This window comes from Trichoplusia ni, chromosome 7 (genome assembly GCF_003590095.1).
Source record: "Trichoplusia ni isolate ovarian cell line Hi5 chromosome 7, tn1, whole genome shotgun sequence".
Classification (NCBI taxonomy): Eukaryota; Metazoa; Arthropoda; class Insecta; order Lepidoptera; family Noctuidae; genus Trichoplusia; species Trichoplusia ni.
Genome location: NC_039484.1, coordinates 10,470,745 through 10,486,959, shown reverse-complemented (window position 1 = coordinate 10,486,959; position 16,215 = coordinate 10,470,745). Strand labels below are relative to the sequence as shown.

General features: G+C 33.8%; 1 protein-coding gene across 2 annotated transcripts in view; it reads right to left on the bottom strand.

Moving 5' to 3' along the window:
• Window positions 1–16,215, bottom strand: part of LOC113495629 (neuroglobin-like) — an 86,405-nt gene that overhangs the window by 17,420 nt on the left and 52,770 nt on the right. For both annotated transcript variants that reach the window (XM_026874454.1, XM_026874455.1), the window contains exon 2: window positions 5,267–5,860. In XM_026874454.1, coding sequence (XP_026730255.1) covers window positions 5,267–5,460 — 194 coding nt within the window. In that variant the 5' untranslated portion in view covers window positions 5,461–5,860. The remainder of the gene's footprint in view (window positions 1–5,266; window positions 5,861–16,215) is intronic.

Below are 16,215 nucleotides of genomic sequence, written 5' to 3'. Positions count from 1 at the left end.
TCTGAAGTTGAAATCTTGTTAAAATATAAAAGAGAAATGATTAAAGAGAAATAAACCTTGCGTTTACTTCATCATATTAATAAACTGAAATTGAAAAAATGAAATCTTATCTACATTACACAAATTGTTATAAACAATGTAATAAGGAGAAATTTTATTATTTAAAAGTTGAGTCTTCAAAAATTCTGAATTTCTTTAATTCGTCTTATTTCTAACCAACGCGACAGTATAAATTCTTTAAAGCAAACTTTAATATGAACTATTATTAAAACTAACTACACGTCAAGCCAACTAAAATGTCTGCCGATCATCAAAGGGCTAATAAAAGCATAATGCGAGCAAAATAGGTCCTGGGGGCCTACCACCACATCAAAGTAACTTGCAAATGTGGAAGCGGGATAGAGCACTACATGATGTAGAGCGGCCTCTCTTTCCCACAACGGCTATAACATAACTTTAAAATGTACTAGTAGCGCCTTTGAGCTTGGTCTGTGCACTTCAAACGGCCCGTACTGTAATTTTATTAAGGTACGTCAGTTGCACGGAAGTGTACGTTAAAATAAGACGTGATTTATTCAACCCATGGCTCGCTCCTATTGCTCTCAAGTCAAAGAGTTTACTAAAGGGTAGGAAGGTTATTGACGTAATTCGAGACCTAGGTATTAATGGAGAGTTCTTGAAGTATTAAAGGAAATCTTTATAATAAAAGCACTATCTACGAAAACACGGTTTTCTTTTGATAAGATAAAAGGATCTTAGTGTGAGAAAGTAGAAATAGCCGTTTCCTTTTAACCACTTATTATTAAAACTGATTATTTTTATGAATTACTTATGAAGACGCTATTATTATTTTGTTTTTGAGTGAAAACGTCTCAATACTTATCATTGATTGATCGATATCGATAAAATTGATGACTACACTTAAGCAATCTTATCTTTCATTCATACGAAAATAGAACATTGTCTTATTCAAAATCTATATCCGCTATCGATATTTAGATGTAAAAAAAATAAAACTGTATTTTGTATTCTTAAAGTATCGCTATCGACATATGTGGAAGAGGAACAACGCACTACACTACAAAGTATATTCTATATCGACATTTAGAAGTGAAAAAAAAAACTAGGTATTATGTACTCTTAAATTATATCGGATCATTATCGGAATATGTGGAAGAGAGACAACGCACTACATTACGCTTATCGGCGTCTCGCTTTTACGATGGCACGAGGTTTAAGGACACCAGAATAAGTACACAAGCCCTCGGTTCATGAAAATTAAGAGAGAATAATTTATATGATCTTTTGAACTGACCTTTTGAAGCTCCTGCAGATTTGATAGCCTTTCCAGACTGTTAGCGCCCATTAATTAATTAACGAGGTAATTATGGAATTACGTTAGGCGTTGCTACTTGGAATATATTTTGCTCGTAAAAGGCTTAAAATACCGTTCAAAAAGCTTTTCGTCAGGGTCGAACTACGACTAAGTTATATAAAACCTTGTTGAGACAAAATTCGGTATTGCCAGCGTACTTAAAATAGATTTGTTTATAGCTAGAGTTCGCAAATACAATTTCAGAACTTAATTGAAATCGTATCGATAAACAATAATTGAATTTAAGGCAGGTTTCACTTAACACGATAAAGTTGTGCGATTTTGCCGCGTGACTTTGTAATGAACTGTTTTGTATGTAAATGGCAATTTAAGTATAATTAAATCAACACACGATCAAGTACTAAAAGTTAATTGGGCGATCAAAATAATGGGCACGAAATCCATTGCGAAGTCACTTCAAAGTCCTGAATATTTTGTCTAAGCAAATGCGTAATGAAACAATATCGGCGTTCGGAAGCATTCATTGTCAATTAAACCTTAATGTGAAAACATTAACGAATTTCGTTCAAAATTGGAATATTGCAAAATTATTCAAATCTGCTGTCGGATTTAACGTTGGAGCAAAATAACAAGTTCATTTGGAATTTCAGCGTTTGAAATTCGAAACAAGTATTTGAATTCGAACATGGAAACGTCACTGGCTAGTTTGTGGTTAACTCGAAACATGTAAATAAATCGTTTGGTTTTGTTCTCTATTTAAATAGCAGGATAGTTATTCGATATTTGATCGGATCAAAATAAAACTATGTTTGGTTTAATTAAAACGGTTTTGATTGAATTTCAGAATTATATTTAGGTATTGTACGAATTCGAATAGAAAACTTCAAAAGTGAGAATGACATTCCTTATCAAGAATTAATGTGTCATCTGTGTGCATTAGTGGCATTCAGTGGAAAAATCTATTTTTTATACATGCTTAGCAGACTATATTATGACGTATGAATGCATAGCAACAATTGGCCCAGTCTATAACGTACGATTACAATAGCTAGTAACAGTACAAAGTAGACGAACAACAGCTAATAGTAAAGTTCCTCTCAGTACAATACAGTTCCCCTTTAGCGTAAGCAATCGTTTAGCATTGTCCGTATTGTTTCAAAGAGTTTTCTTCAACCATTTGTTTCTAGTGTTTTTATACAATCTGATTCATTGTGTCTAAGCAAAGCATTTGTTTTATACCTTTCGCAGTTTTGTTAGAAAGAGGTTATACATTGTTAAAGGATTGTTTTTATTATTTGTAGGTATTATTTAAATATTTGTAATGTCGTTCTCACCCTCCTTATATTAAAAACGCGAAAGCATTGTTGTAAGGGTGTTTGTTACTCTTTCACTCAAAATCCACAGAACGGATTTAGACAAAACTCATAACCATTTATGGTCGTATAATAGCAACTTTAATTCATCGAATTAATTAAAAATAATATCAGTAAAAATACGCCGTTTTCATCCAAGACCGCTCTATTATATAGAAGAAAGCATATTTTTGTCTTACGATTATATAATACCAAAATAACAAATAGAAAAATAGCAGAACATTCTCTTTTTACACAATTCAATCACCATAACCGTTTGTTGACAGGTGACGGCTGTCAATGTTTCAACCTTATAGAGGTTTTACATAATGATTTTAATATGCTAAGTGGACCCCGTTCCACCCCTCATGGCCATCTGGTTAGGGGAGAGAGGGGAGTAATTGATAATGTATGTGTGGAAGTCATCGTTTGTCTAAAGGGGAGGTGTAGCCATTGAACGCATTTTATTCTGAAAGAGTACAGAGGGTTTATAATCAATACTTTAAGCGATAATTTTCTATTATTAACTCCTGAATGCTTTATACATATTTTCTTGATTAAGGTTTAAGCATAAGAAGTATGTATTCAAATGAAGTAAATGTAAATAATGTAAAAACGTAAATATTTTCGTTGCAAAGGAAACTGATACAGATTATTGAAGGGCAATATCAAAGGTTTCTTTTCAAATAAATAAAATACGTGGAAGCAGACACTGATCATTAAAATGCAAGAAACTTAACAAAAGAAAACTGTCAAACAGAAGAAGTTTTGAAAAAAGGAGACGACAACAGTTGAATGAATAAACCGGCACCATAAACAAATAAAAGCTGTTTTTCCAACAGCAAACGAACGATTTCATACATTTTCAAATAGCTTTTGCATATGGCGTTGAAACACTGACAGGTTTAGGCTAAATCTACTGACATATTATTATAATGGGTGTCACTGTGCATGTGGTTTGTTGAAACCCCCCGCGACACAAGGATTAAATTCCTTAGTGCGGGAGTCGTCTTTTAAAAAAAGAAAAGAAATTAATGGTGAATTTGAATAGCAACAAAGTATCTGGTAGACTAACATAGCTGGATGGCTTGAAATATTGTCAAAGAACTAAAATAGCTATCTTAAACCTTGTCTTTAAGATAGTTCAAGAGCCTATATAGGTACTTGTGAAATAGATAAAAGGTTATCTACAGTTACACGTGTAGTCCTTACGTATATTTTCCGGTCTTAAGATTGTCGATCACATTGTGGTCTTGAAGTCAGTTAAAGACCATGATGATGACTACACCGCATTTTAAAATAATTTTGGTTCCCTGTGCGTTTTTTAGTATTGTGATTCAGTTTCTTCAGAAGTTAATGTGTTATATAAGTAACTATGGACAATTGTGGAAAATTGGGTTAGCTTAAGTCCAGTTAGATTCAGCTGAATACCACTTTTTCTTTACTAAGCTTAATTATAGTTAACAGATATAACTTAGAAAAACATACATAGAAAATCTTCTATTACCTTTTTAAAAGCAAAATTAAAGTGAGATGCACTCTGACAGAAGTCCTTTTTACGTAGCATAGCGTAGCAGTATCGTGTAACAAAAAGATTAAAGTACTTATATATGCATTATGCACCAATAACACACTTGTACAGTCAGCAACGAAAATAATTGAAAAAAAAAACAACTGAATTTCAGAACATTTCATCTCGCTCAGATATGACTATTAGGATACGTAAAGTCAATAAGACATCAGTGCCTGGTCTAAAAGTCATTAAACCAGGTCTGTTGCCAAATGTATGAAAGATTGCAACGCATTGCCATACGACGGCACAACAACGCGGATGCCATTTAGTTTTAGTCAGTAAGAATCTGATCCTTTCCGTTCCGTCTCCGGGAGCGGGTGCCAAGGATGATTACGCCGCCTTACAAAAAAAAGGTCTATTCTCAAAGAAGAATCGAGATTTACTATATTTATAGTATAGCGGTGCCTTGCACCCACAGACCAGCTTCAAAAAAGCAGTTCGCTGATATATTATAAAAACCTCTTTAAAACGTGGGAACTAGAATCATGAATGATAGTGAACGTGTTTTCCAGTTCCATTTTCTTTCTTTGCATTTGTCGATTTGTTTTGATGACTGTACTTCACTTGAGTGAAGATTAAAACTCATCAACGCATGTTAATGGCGGCAAAACGAGTTGACTTCGGCAGTCCGGGTTGGGGTTTTAATCTGGTTTATCCGTTAACTGATGACGAAGGCTACTCAAAATTAAGTTGAAATCCCTGTCTGTGGCTATTTGTGGCTATGGTGGATTATTGTTATGGGGAAAAGCACCCAACATAGACGAAAACGTGATTGGTATTAAATCACTGAATCGGAATCTCGGGTAAGGTCTCATCAAACAACTATAATACTCTTGTAGATTAATAAAAAACCGGATCATAGATGTTGATGATAATATGATAAGGTATCAAATGGCTCCTATGAGAAGTAACCTGCTCTTAATTTTTTTCTTGAACGTAATAAAAATGGTAGTACCTATTATTAGTATCCCAGCGATAGTTAAAAATCAAATAAAGCCAACTTACTTAATAAACATACAGATGCCAGTCTTCTCCATGGCTCTCGAGATGCCCTTCCACGAGGCAAGCATCGAGTATTTCTGCTTGGCAGTCAGCGGCAGGCGGGGATCCGTGGCCGGCGGGGGCCCATCGCTGATAGCCGGCCCCGCGTTGTTGCCGCGCCGCTCAGACGCCGCTAGCTTACCCAACTGGCAACCCATCGTAACACTGTCACTAATACACCATCTTAAAAACACTGGCCACTCAAAACACTTTCCCCTCACTATTCGTTTGTCATTATAGACTTTGACGTTGCATTTTTTTTTCACACTAATTGCACTTTCTTATTTTAATATTTTAAAAATTTCAACATGAACACATTTTTTAAAATTTGAACTGGCACCTTATTCGATTGTAGACCGAATGTCATGTGATCATGATTTTAAAATTTGGAAATTTATATAAAACCGTTATTCACAAAATGGCGTTCTTAGTTTAGAACATTTGAATGTTTAGTGAGCATTGCACAACTTCCACATCGCGATTCTGTAGATCGTATCATCTGTCCTTGTTACATCTTTTTATCTTATCTAATCAGCGAAACACGCGAACGATGACTACCTGTAAAAGAAAATTAGGATATAATTAGTTTGGATGAAAACGTTTTTATAATGATTTGGCGGCGAGTACAGTATAGATACAATAGTATTTTCATCGGTGTGCATTTATATAAACAGTCAGTATCACAATAATATCGTAGTATCTTGTAATGCAATTATGTATAATCATGAACGATAAAGATTATCTTTCGGATAAGTTTTAAGTACTTGTAATGTTGTAAGTGGTTATAAACATTCAAGTAAAGAATTATCGCTATGTATTTCTAAAATTCAAGTACGTACGTGCTACATAAGTGTGACTAACGTGTAAATGTCCAAAAATATTGTTCATTGAATTTAATCAATTTTAGATTTTAATACATTGACTTTTAAATTTAAATTTGCATAAACTTTAAAGTGTTTCTAAAACTGCATTATTATTAAACTCTTATTTCGTCTGCAAACTTGCTTATCTTTCAAACAATAATAAACTAACAACTGACAAGTCGCATGAAAATTCATAACTTACTTAAATTACTTCAAACTTTTTAAGTGAATAATGTGGTTTCAGAATTTCAGTAAGTACTATGAGCTCTTGAAGAAGAGCTGTTGTAGAGCGAGACGGCACTACATTCGGGTTTAGTGTTGTCTCGCTTCCACAATAGCAATGGTCTCACCCTATCAGTTTGTAGTAAGCTCACAGTTGCAGTAATTTTGCATTTATTCTTAATGGTATTGTATTTTTTATAAGTTGCAATTTTTAGCTATAACATTCGCGAAATTAATAATATTCACAGCAAGATCAAAATATATCACGGACGCCATATTGAAACGAGCTCAAATTGAACTCCGCAAAAAAACATTAGCCGCGAAGACCGATATCTAAGAGAGGAAACCACTGCGCTAGAGTTTAGGAATATTTAAAATATTAGAGTGCACGGATATCCGATACATTTATATTACCACGGCAAACCCAATATGCGCATTTATGTAATGCACGTATGTGGCTGTGCATGTGTGCACGCTTAAACAAAATTTAAGTTCCGGAGTGAGTCGTTTAAAAATTAAGCTTGAGTCAAAAACCCGCGTTACTCAATGAATCCCTATATTTCGAAAGGGATAAGTTCAGCAGTGAGACAAGTACAGGGTGATGTTATTTAAATACTTTCACTTGTATTAATTTCATTCACTCGTCTCCATTTCACATTTATAGATAGTACTTTAATTAAGTACATATACAGACGAAGTTTGTTCACAAAACTTCGAGTGTTGTTCAAGCAAATACATATCAATTAAAGTTTGTTCGCGAGCGCCGCGGCCGGGAGCCACAACTTTACAGGGAAGTACGCCAAAAAATAAATAAAGTTTCCTCGAAGTTTATCCAACAGCATATTTGCAAACTTATAAGGGAGTTGAGAGAATGTTTGGATCTAATACATAATGTTTGGTTCGAATTTTAGAAGTCATTTTGATAAAACATTTTTTGTAAATAGATGTAGGTACCTTTGTTAATTAGTTAAGAGAACGTTTTTAGAAATTGTTACAACGCCTCTATAACCACCCGGATTACCATACTTTACCGGATTTTCCATTATTGGATATTAATTCTCTCCGATTTGGACATTTCTCAATTTTACTAGATTACGTTTTTTAGTAAATTTTACTTATGAATCTTTTTCTAAGATTATTGCTAGTTCTTCTAAATAAAAATACATTTTATTTAGAAGAACAACATACATTTTTACAACGTAAAAATAACATATTGGCAACACTACACTACGAGTCATGAATAAAAACGTTTTGTAAGTGCCTGAAAAACCTACTTGAAATAAACAATTTGATTTAAACTGCCCTCTCTAAGACACCAAAAATTCGATTACTTTTGATCATAACATAAAATGAAAAGTCTGCACAACTGCATTGAATTTAAATTTTTCAACTGTGACTGAATTTACAGCAATGGTATGCAAACGCACAGAAACACAATGATTCTTATCTCTATAAAATCATACTTATAAGGTATAATAAACGTCTAAATGACTGTTAAATTGATCCAAATACAATCAATAACATTCACTGTCTGTTTTGTCTTCGAATGAATATCCGGGATTCGACAAGTACATTGTATATAGCACTTTATTATTAAAATAATATAGTCTATTTTTCACTGTTCTAGATATGTGCGTTATACTGTACCAATTGACAATTGACGAACGATAAGATTGTGTAGTTTTCGGGTGAATTGATAAATGGCAAAAATGACAATAAAGAAGCGATATCAAACGATTCTGGAACATTTTGATTTTAGTGTGGATTAATGTAACGTATCGTTTTTTTCTTTAATTTACGTTTTATTTAACACTAAACCACTATCTTTCCAAAAATACCTTGAAGTACTAAGAGGACAAGGTGTAGGGAACGGATAAAGATGATTTACTTCAAGACTGTCTGAATTGCTGCCCTTTATCTAAGTGGAATTTATTCATTCGCAAACGTTATTAAATTATTCTCAAATGTATAGAAATTACATGTTTTTTAAGAATTTTTTACCTGTCATTTTCATAGATTCGAGTGTTTTTATTCACGTACACGATTGTATTACTATTACACTTGGCTAAAAGGATAGCTGTATTAACGCTACGGTGTAAATACCGTGAATTAAAACCGGCTAGTTAGAGCCGATATTACATCATGTGTACCAAAAATATCGACAGAATCAATTGTACATTCATCGCTGCCAAACCTCTTACTAAACTGACAACTAGAAATTATTTTCATTAGGTACTGAATCTTAGCTTATATTTACTTACTTAGATACGTAATGCCGGTGACATCTACAACATACTACATTTAGATTTTCCTCATCTAAAATCCAGCTAGAACCGGATAAATACCGGATAAAGGTTAGAAAATCTGGAAAATGCTTGGAAATTGTGAGAACAAAGACATTCTGATCTACACATTAATATTGGAACGGTTCCACTTGGTCTGATTATACTCAATGTTGAATGTTTTTTCAACAAAAATAAGATGATTGAAACATTTTGGTTACACATTCTTTGTTTATCAGAAACGTTTATAGTTTTGCTTTAAAAAATATTATGAATGTAGGTAAAGGTGTTATCTAATGGTGTAAAAGGTGTATCATGTTTACTGAGATTTTGTGAAATTGTAAAGGATGTTTTTTAACGTATTTTGTTTTATTATTTTTCGGTTTTCAAAATTATAACATAATTCATTTTAAGTAAGTTTATGTAGCATTTATGTGGAGAGCTTAGCAAGTTAGATTACAAATAGGTGGTCATACTGGTTTATAATTTACATACACTCTCTTAATTTCCAGAATAGGTTTTAACATTTAAAAAGTTGAGCCCTATGCTATGACAAACAGAAAACAATATCATCCCTGTAACCACAAACTCAAATCCTATTTAAATAATATTTCCATTGCATGAGGCTTGCCTTGGTATCGGATTGGCTTCATAAATACTCAGTTGCCGCTCTCTTCGCACCGCCGCCGTTTTACATCTGCATAATAAACGCAGTGTTTTGCGAATATCACCAACAAGCACGAATTTAGTTTTCGAATAGAATGTGAGGGAATTTCTTAACAAAACCTCTGTTAGAATTAATGTTATATGAGGAATACTTGTTTGTAGGAGTAAATGTTTAAGGTAGAAATATAGACCGAATTTTAGCTCGTTATGAAGGTGGTATATTAAACGTGTTTAAGTAGAGCTCAATATATTATATTTTTATGATGATCTTCTACTTATTTTTAATTGTTAAGTGTCATTTTATTTTAACACTTTATAAATAAAAAATAAAAGTTGTGATCTTCGTACATAATTGAAATAAACTCATTTAAACAACATGTTTTTTAATACATTTTTTACAAGCTTTCTTTAATTAAACATTTTTATACCAGAAAAAGTCTTATAAAAATTATCATATCATATATTAACACAGACAGAATAGTGTTACTATGATTATTATAACATTCCTATAACGTTATTGGTGTAGATAATATGTTTACTAGTTCAGCAATCATATTATTTAGCCAACGTTTATACTAAATTACCCCGGGGACAATAAACTAACAAGACCGTTTATATTCGTCAATCTTTTTCGAAAGCGTTTACGACGATGACATAATTGATATAATGTTTTTGGGCCAATGTTCTTACTGTCGAAGGTATCAATACTAACATTAATCACTTTTTGAAGACTGTTTAGCCATTAATATCATTTCAGAATTAATTCTATTGTAAAACTTGACATGTCTCGTCGTACATCTCTAGTCAGACTTCCGACACTAAGTGTTAAGCAAAAACGGGTTGAAAAAACAGATTCGCAAAAAAGAAAAAGTTCAGCGTACCGAGCATTGCTTAATTCGAAATATATATTATTTGTTCTTTTAGAAATTTAGACAGATAAGACTTTACATTTCAACTGTAACACACATACATACATTCTGGTGATAGTCCGTGAAGCCTCAATAATATCCGTCTTAGAAGAATGTGAAAGCTCTCTGTATCGCACTCTTTCGCATCTACAGCGCTTAACCGATTTCATGAAATTCGGTATGGGAAAAGATTGAACTCCAGACATTGACATGAACCTATATCACTGATGACCATGCGAATGTTATAGTAATAAATTAATAATAGGCTCTCGTTGGGCGTCTGGGTCAAGGGTTTGATTCAGAAAGCGGTACTTCTTGACACGGCACGAATTGGAGAAGGTTTCTCTCAGTGGAGCCTTAACCACCGGCAGCTTGTACCCTATTCGTGTTGCCGGGAGGACATGGGTTTATATATTTTTAAATGTTAATTAATCACATAATAATGTATTTATGTTTTGTCAAAAACAAGTTGCAGTCCTAGTGAAGTATGTAAAGAACTATGTTCCATAGATTTACTCGGAATAATCTTTAGTTCTTTATTTAGACACATCGTGTTAACCTTGTGGATTAACGTGTCTATTAGAATGACAACAAAAACGGACGGCTCTTGACTATTCGTTAGCGCCAGTTTCCAAGAATAACAGTTAAATTTTTTGCATACCGAGTTCTGTACATGTATTATATACTTTCAACAAATGAATAAAATATGTTATAGTGTTGAAATAAAACTACTTTTACATGGCAGGTCAGTCTACCCGTGACCGTGATACCTGCAAAGATATCGTAACGTCGGGAACTAAAATCTAAAATTAAACTGAGATAAAATCCGTAAAAGTAGTTTTATTTCAATGTCTAACATTTGCGTAAGCCTAAGAAACCACTAGATCGTGATTGCCTTCGTTGGTATCGTATAAATTTTCGGGTGCGTTATGTAGCTACTATTTTACCTTTAATTGCTTTTATATGTTGGATCAACATAAATAAAATTCTACTGTACGTGAGTATGTAACTGAACTATAGCGAAACGGCTGGAATAAATTGATATTTTTTGCAAACGTTTTTGTATTTTCTGTGCATTTACTCAAAGAACCATTTTACTGTTGAATTCTAAAACCCAATTGAGTACAATACCTGTAACCCGTCACTCAAATTTGTACTAAACGCTTGTTACGTTGTCAGTCGCGTGACGGCGTGACGTGACATACCGTGACCAACGTGTCAGCAAATACTGACACAACTATAGTGATGCTAATATACGTAGTTGTAAAATTGGAGCTTGTTTCCAAAAGTAATAGAATAGTGTTACCTAAGTATTTATAAAATCATAGGTTAATTGCGCGTCGTTACCGGGACATATACATCATTGCTGAAGCTTTGCATATTATTTCTTTGCTTGAATGCAGTCAGTATACTCGCACAAATAATCTAACTTCTAAAAGGAAATTTATCCCTAAAAGTGAAGTAAAATATCGTGAAGAAAAGTAACAATTGCAGTGACTTTTTGTGGTGATCGATGGTAACACCTTCTCTATCTAGTCTCGACATTTTAAGCTAGTATTATTTATGATTATAGGTAGGATTACAGATTGTCAAAGGAGTTAATTATTCGACAAAATTTCGTCTTATCACGTTTGTTACTTTTGACTCTTAAAAGGCTAGACAAATTTCGATAACTAAGAAAAATTGTTTTTCATTTTTATATTAATTTTCTTATAAAGTCACTCTTTAGATATGATAGCTTTTCCTTCTTTCAAATATGTAACTTTTTTCACAAGATTCAATTAGGAAAGCGTTTTCCAGGCTTAATGCCAAGTGGAAACAGAATAGTCTAAAAGCGAGAACTAAACAATGCGCTTTTTAGTGGCATGTTAATTACTATGCAGTTAACAAATAATTGCTTTGTTATTCAGTGGGTTAGATAACTTTTCTCGACGCTAAAATTATCTGTCTACAAAATTCACGAAACTTTTTTTAAATGGGTAACGAAACACTTGATCGGAGATCGGTGGACGATATATAGACCTACAGACAGGTATAGACTTCTTATCAAGGTATGGCATAATTTTTAATGTTTCTGTACTTTATTCTTCTATCAATAGAAAGCCAACTTGTGAACATTATTTAAAATCCAAATGTCATGCTAAAACTCAAAACCTTGATAACATTTTCCATTACTCATATCCATTAGACTGAAACCTAAGCTGCTTCGTACATGACGCAAAGCAAGTTTTGCTTACCTGACATTGAGAGAGTCCGTCTATAAATCTGTACAGCGATACCCGTTTGGAAATTAAATTGTCTGATATTAGAGACTAGAGTTACCTCGTGTACGATCACCCTTATCCTATTCAGTAACCGCATCACACAAGGCCATCCTGTAACTATATCCTGTGAAGGTAGTTAGGCGTATTGGACCACAAATCCCGGCACAAACAGTCTAGACCTACGTATACCCAATATTAGCTGGATCTGGCTAAATTGGAATTGTAGTTCAAATTATGGTATCTACTGAGAAATGTGTATTATGTTGAAGGGTGAATTCGTGGATGTTATATCATGATTAAAGAGGTCAACAAGTCTTTAACTAGATCATAATTTTCTAATAGGAGCGATACATTATTTTGCGTACCTACTTGATCAGATTAGTCATAAAATGACTGAGAATCATGAATTAAAATATTGGTACTATAAAATAATTTTTGCAGATCCCTACAGCGCACTTTCTAGGTCAAATTTCCTCACCTTAAATGATACCACCGCGCACCTAAATGTAAAAACAATCATTTCTCCCATCTTACTCAAATCCTGACGCACAAACATTTGAGTAATTGCCAACCCTAGATGAAATTACCTCACAAACTGCGTCTCAGGCTGACCACAATATTATTCAAAGCTAGGGCTGTCGAAAGCAGAAACCACGATTCTTATCGAGCTGTTCCGGACGAAAACCGCAAAGATTTTGTAGAAACGTCTCGGGAAGACGGAGTGAAAATTTTAATTATTTCTAACTTCATTTGCAGAATTAAGTCGGAGTGGCTTTTGTTTGGCATTTCGTTCTAAGATTTTGGTACTCTGAAGATTTTTTGCTTTTCTTGATTTAATACCGCAGTTTTGTCGGTAAAGAAGTAAACAGGGGCGTTACTGAATTCTTTGCAAGTATTTTCTTTTGACTTGCTCATGCTTGTAAGATTATTATATGGTGATTCAAGGCAGAAATCTCTACAATTTCAACAAAGAAATTAAATTAAAAACGTTTATACAAGCACTTGAAGATGAAATGAAAATCAACCAATAATATCAAGTATTAAAAACATCTTGTATTTCCGAATGAACGGAGAATTTTCCTCAATATTTGTAATAATCCAATTTGATTTCAATTTCGAGGTCGTCTTACACGAATTGTTTCATATTATTTTGGTACTTGACAGGTACACTTGTATACATTGTGTAGTTTGTTCCCGACAGCTCGTTTACCGCCTTGCTTTCCATTAAAACCGCAAACCTTGGTCTTTGTGTTATGTGGTTTAGACAACATAGCTAGTGTCTTAATTGATCCTATCACTTTAATTAATTTGTCTAAAGTTATATGTAGTTAATCTTAAGTTTCATCCATTTATTTTTAAATAGTTTTAGGTGTAATTTTGGGCTGGCCTTGCGGATTTGTGTGTAAGGTGCAGGTCTGGTATCAACATAGGTAAACTACCCATGTGATTTTTTCACATTTATACAGGGTGTAAGGAACACCGTGACTTTTCCGTGGGACCTGAGTTCTAGACATGATTCCAGACCCCACTGAGTTGGAATTTTTCATCGGTCTTTTCATGAAAATTGCAGTTTTTTTTCGCGTTTTTTTAATTTTATGTGTCATAAAATCATTTTTCCTACGTATTTCAATAATATTTTCATAAACAAAATCATTATTAAGCCGTTTTCACAAAAAAAGGCAATGTAAATGAAACACTAAAAACTGCTCCCGATCAGCTGATTCGTAAAGGTACTCGTCGGTCATCGCTCTCTCGCAAATCTAACCGAAAGTGACGTCAAAACAGAACCAATACTCATGAGCGACAAGCGTAAGAGATAGCGCAACTATTGCGCGCGCACTCGCACGCATTATTCGTAATCCTGCCTACTATTCCTTTAAAAAAAGCCGCGCGCTTTGTAGGCACCGCTAGCCGCCTTTGTCGACACCGCCAGCGCGCCGACAAACACCTACAGCGGTATCGGCGAGTGACGTACCTGTGACACTGGATAAAATAGTACATCGATTTTTGTTGCACGGGTTCCATGTTATAAAATAGAAAATCACCTTCTCAGCGTTTATCAACTTATCGTACTACGAAATTTATTAAAACCTTTTATTATTAACAGTTTGTTATTGTTTAGAATTCTGTAGTTCTAAAACATGTTGTTATAAACAATAATTTATTTTTTCTAAAATTAAACTCTGTTTTGTTACTAATATCCATCATCTACTAATGAAATTCCTGCCTAAAAATTTTTATCATTTTTTTTCCTACGAACTGCTGAATAATTATTCCAGTCACATAAAACAATTATGTTCTTACACAAAAGTACATTTTGTGATTAATCAATTTTAAAGGTTTAAGTTAAGTACTTTATTGTCAAGAATAATTTTACGATATTCACTTCGACCTCATGTAATTTATCGATAAAGAATCATAGGTACCTAGGTCCAACACTACTCAAAGGTAAAACCGAAAGTTCGGCTTTTTTCAAAATAGTACCTATTTTTACTCAGTTTGTTCCTTACGCTAATCGAATGTGCATGTGCAATCGGGTAATTCGCGGACTAATTATCGTGTAGGCAGACAATTTTATTGTGTTAAGTGATATAAGTGCGTGTGTTGTGTGTGTATTATTTAAATTACGATCCTAGTAGCTCGATAGGTTATTTTACCGCCCGGGAGAATGGCAACATGCTAATGTGTTATGGCGAAGCACGTGGCAATGCAAGTCTCGCGATGAACATTTACTGGACGCGGTACTTTTTGCCCAGGGTTCAGCAGCAGATTTTTCGCCGCGCCAAAATTTGTGTGCACGTAAATGGCGGACATTTCGAAATTTTCGAACCTTATTTGGTTAGAAGTGAGCGAGATTAAGGTAAGAGTAGGTTTGATTTAATAATACACAAGACACAGATTGAAGTCAGAATAGTGTAAATTGATTGGTATTTTTTTGTGATTGTTTTTCGTTACATCACAACATTTTTATAAAATGCGCGCGCGTTTCGAATGTTTCGATCGTGTCGCCGAGTGTCGCCCTCCTACCACATTACAGTTCGTGTAAGTACGTACGCTGAGCGTAAGGATCGCGCGGTAACCAATTCATTGCGTGCTCAAAAATGACTAAATCTATAAATATTAATCTCCGACGGTAGCGACTTCTTTAATATTAATTAACACGTTATTTTAAAGTCATTATGCGACTTTGGTGGTACGGTGTTCCTTACACCCTGTATGTATTTAAGTATTTTTTTTTATTATTTCTAGGCGCCACTCACAAACGGTGAATTAAAACTTCATCAAGAAATCTGGACCACAAATATTGATATCTGTTTTCACCAAAGCAGAAGTTAGCCTGTTAATCTTTGCTCAAACATTCCTTATATGATCCCTCAGCTATAGGATATTCACAGGCCCGTCTTTAAAGATAGTTTTCGGTGTTTTGTTCGAAAATATGATGGTGTTAGAAAGAAATAAGTAACGATTCATCATACAACTACAAATTGACGACAAAGAAGTGCTTCTGCATTAATTAAAGATATAATTAAGACAAACGAGACGCTCATTCATCCAGACAATTAGTCTAGTATCAGATTATACGAAGGTCTGTTATTATCCTGTTCTTGAATACCAATTAAACTCAGTAAGACATTCAGACATGCGCACAATAGACATAATAATTAGTTCTTTAATGACGACTCTACATTTTTCACCAGCATGAGGAAG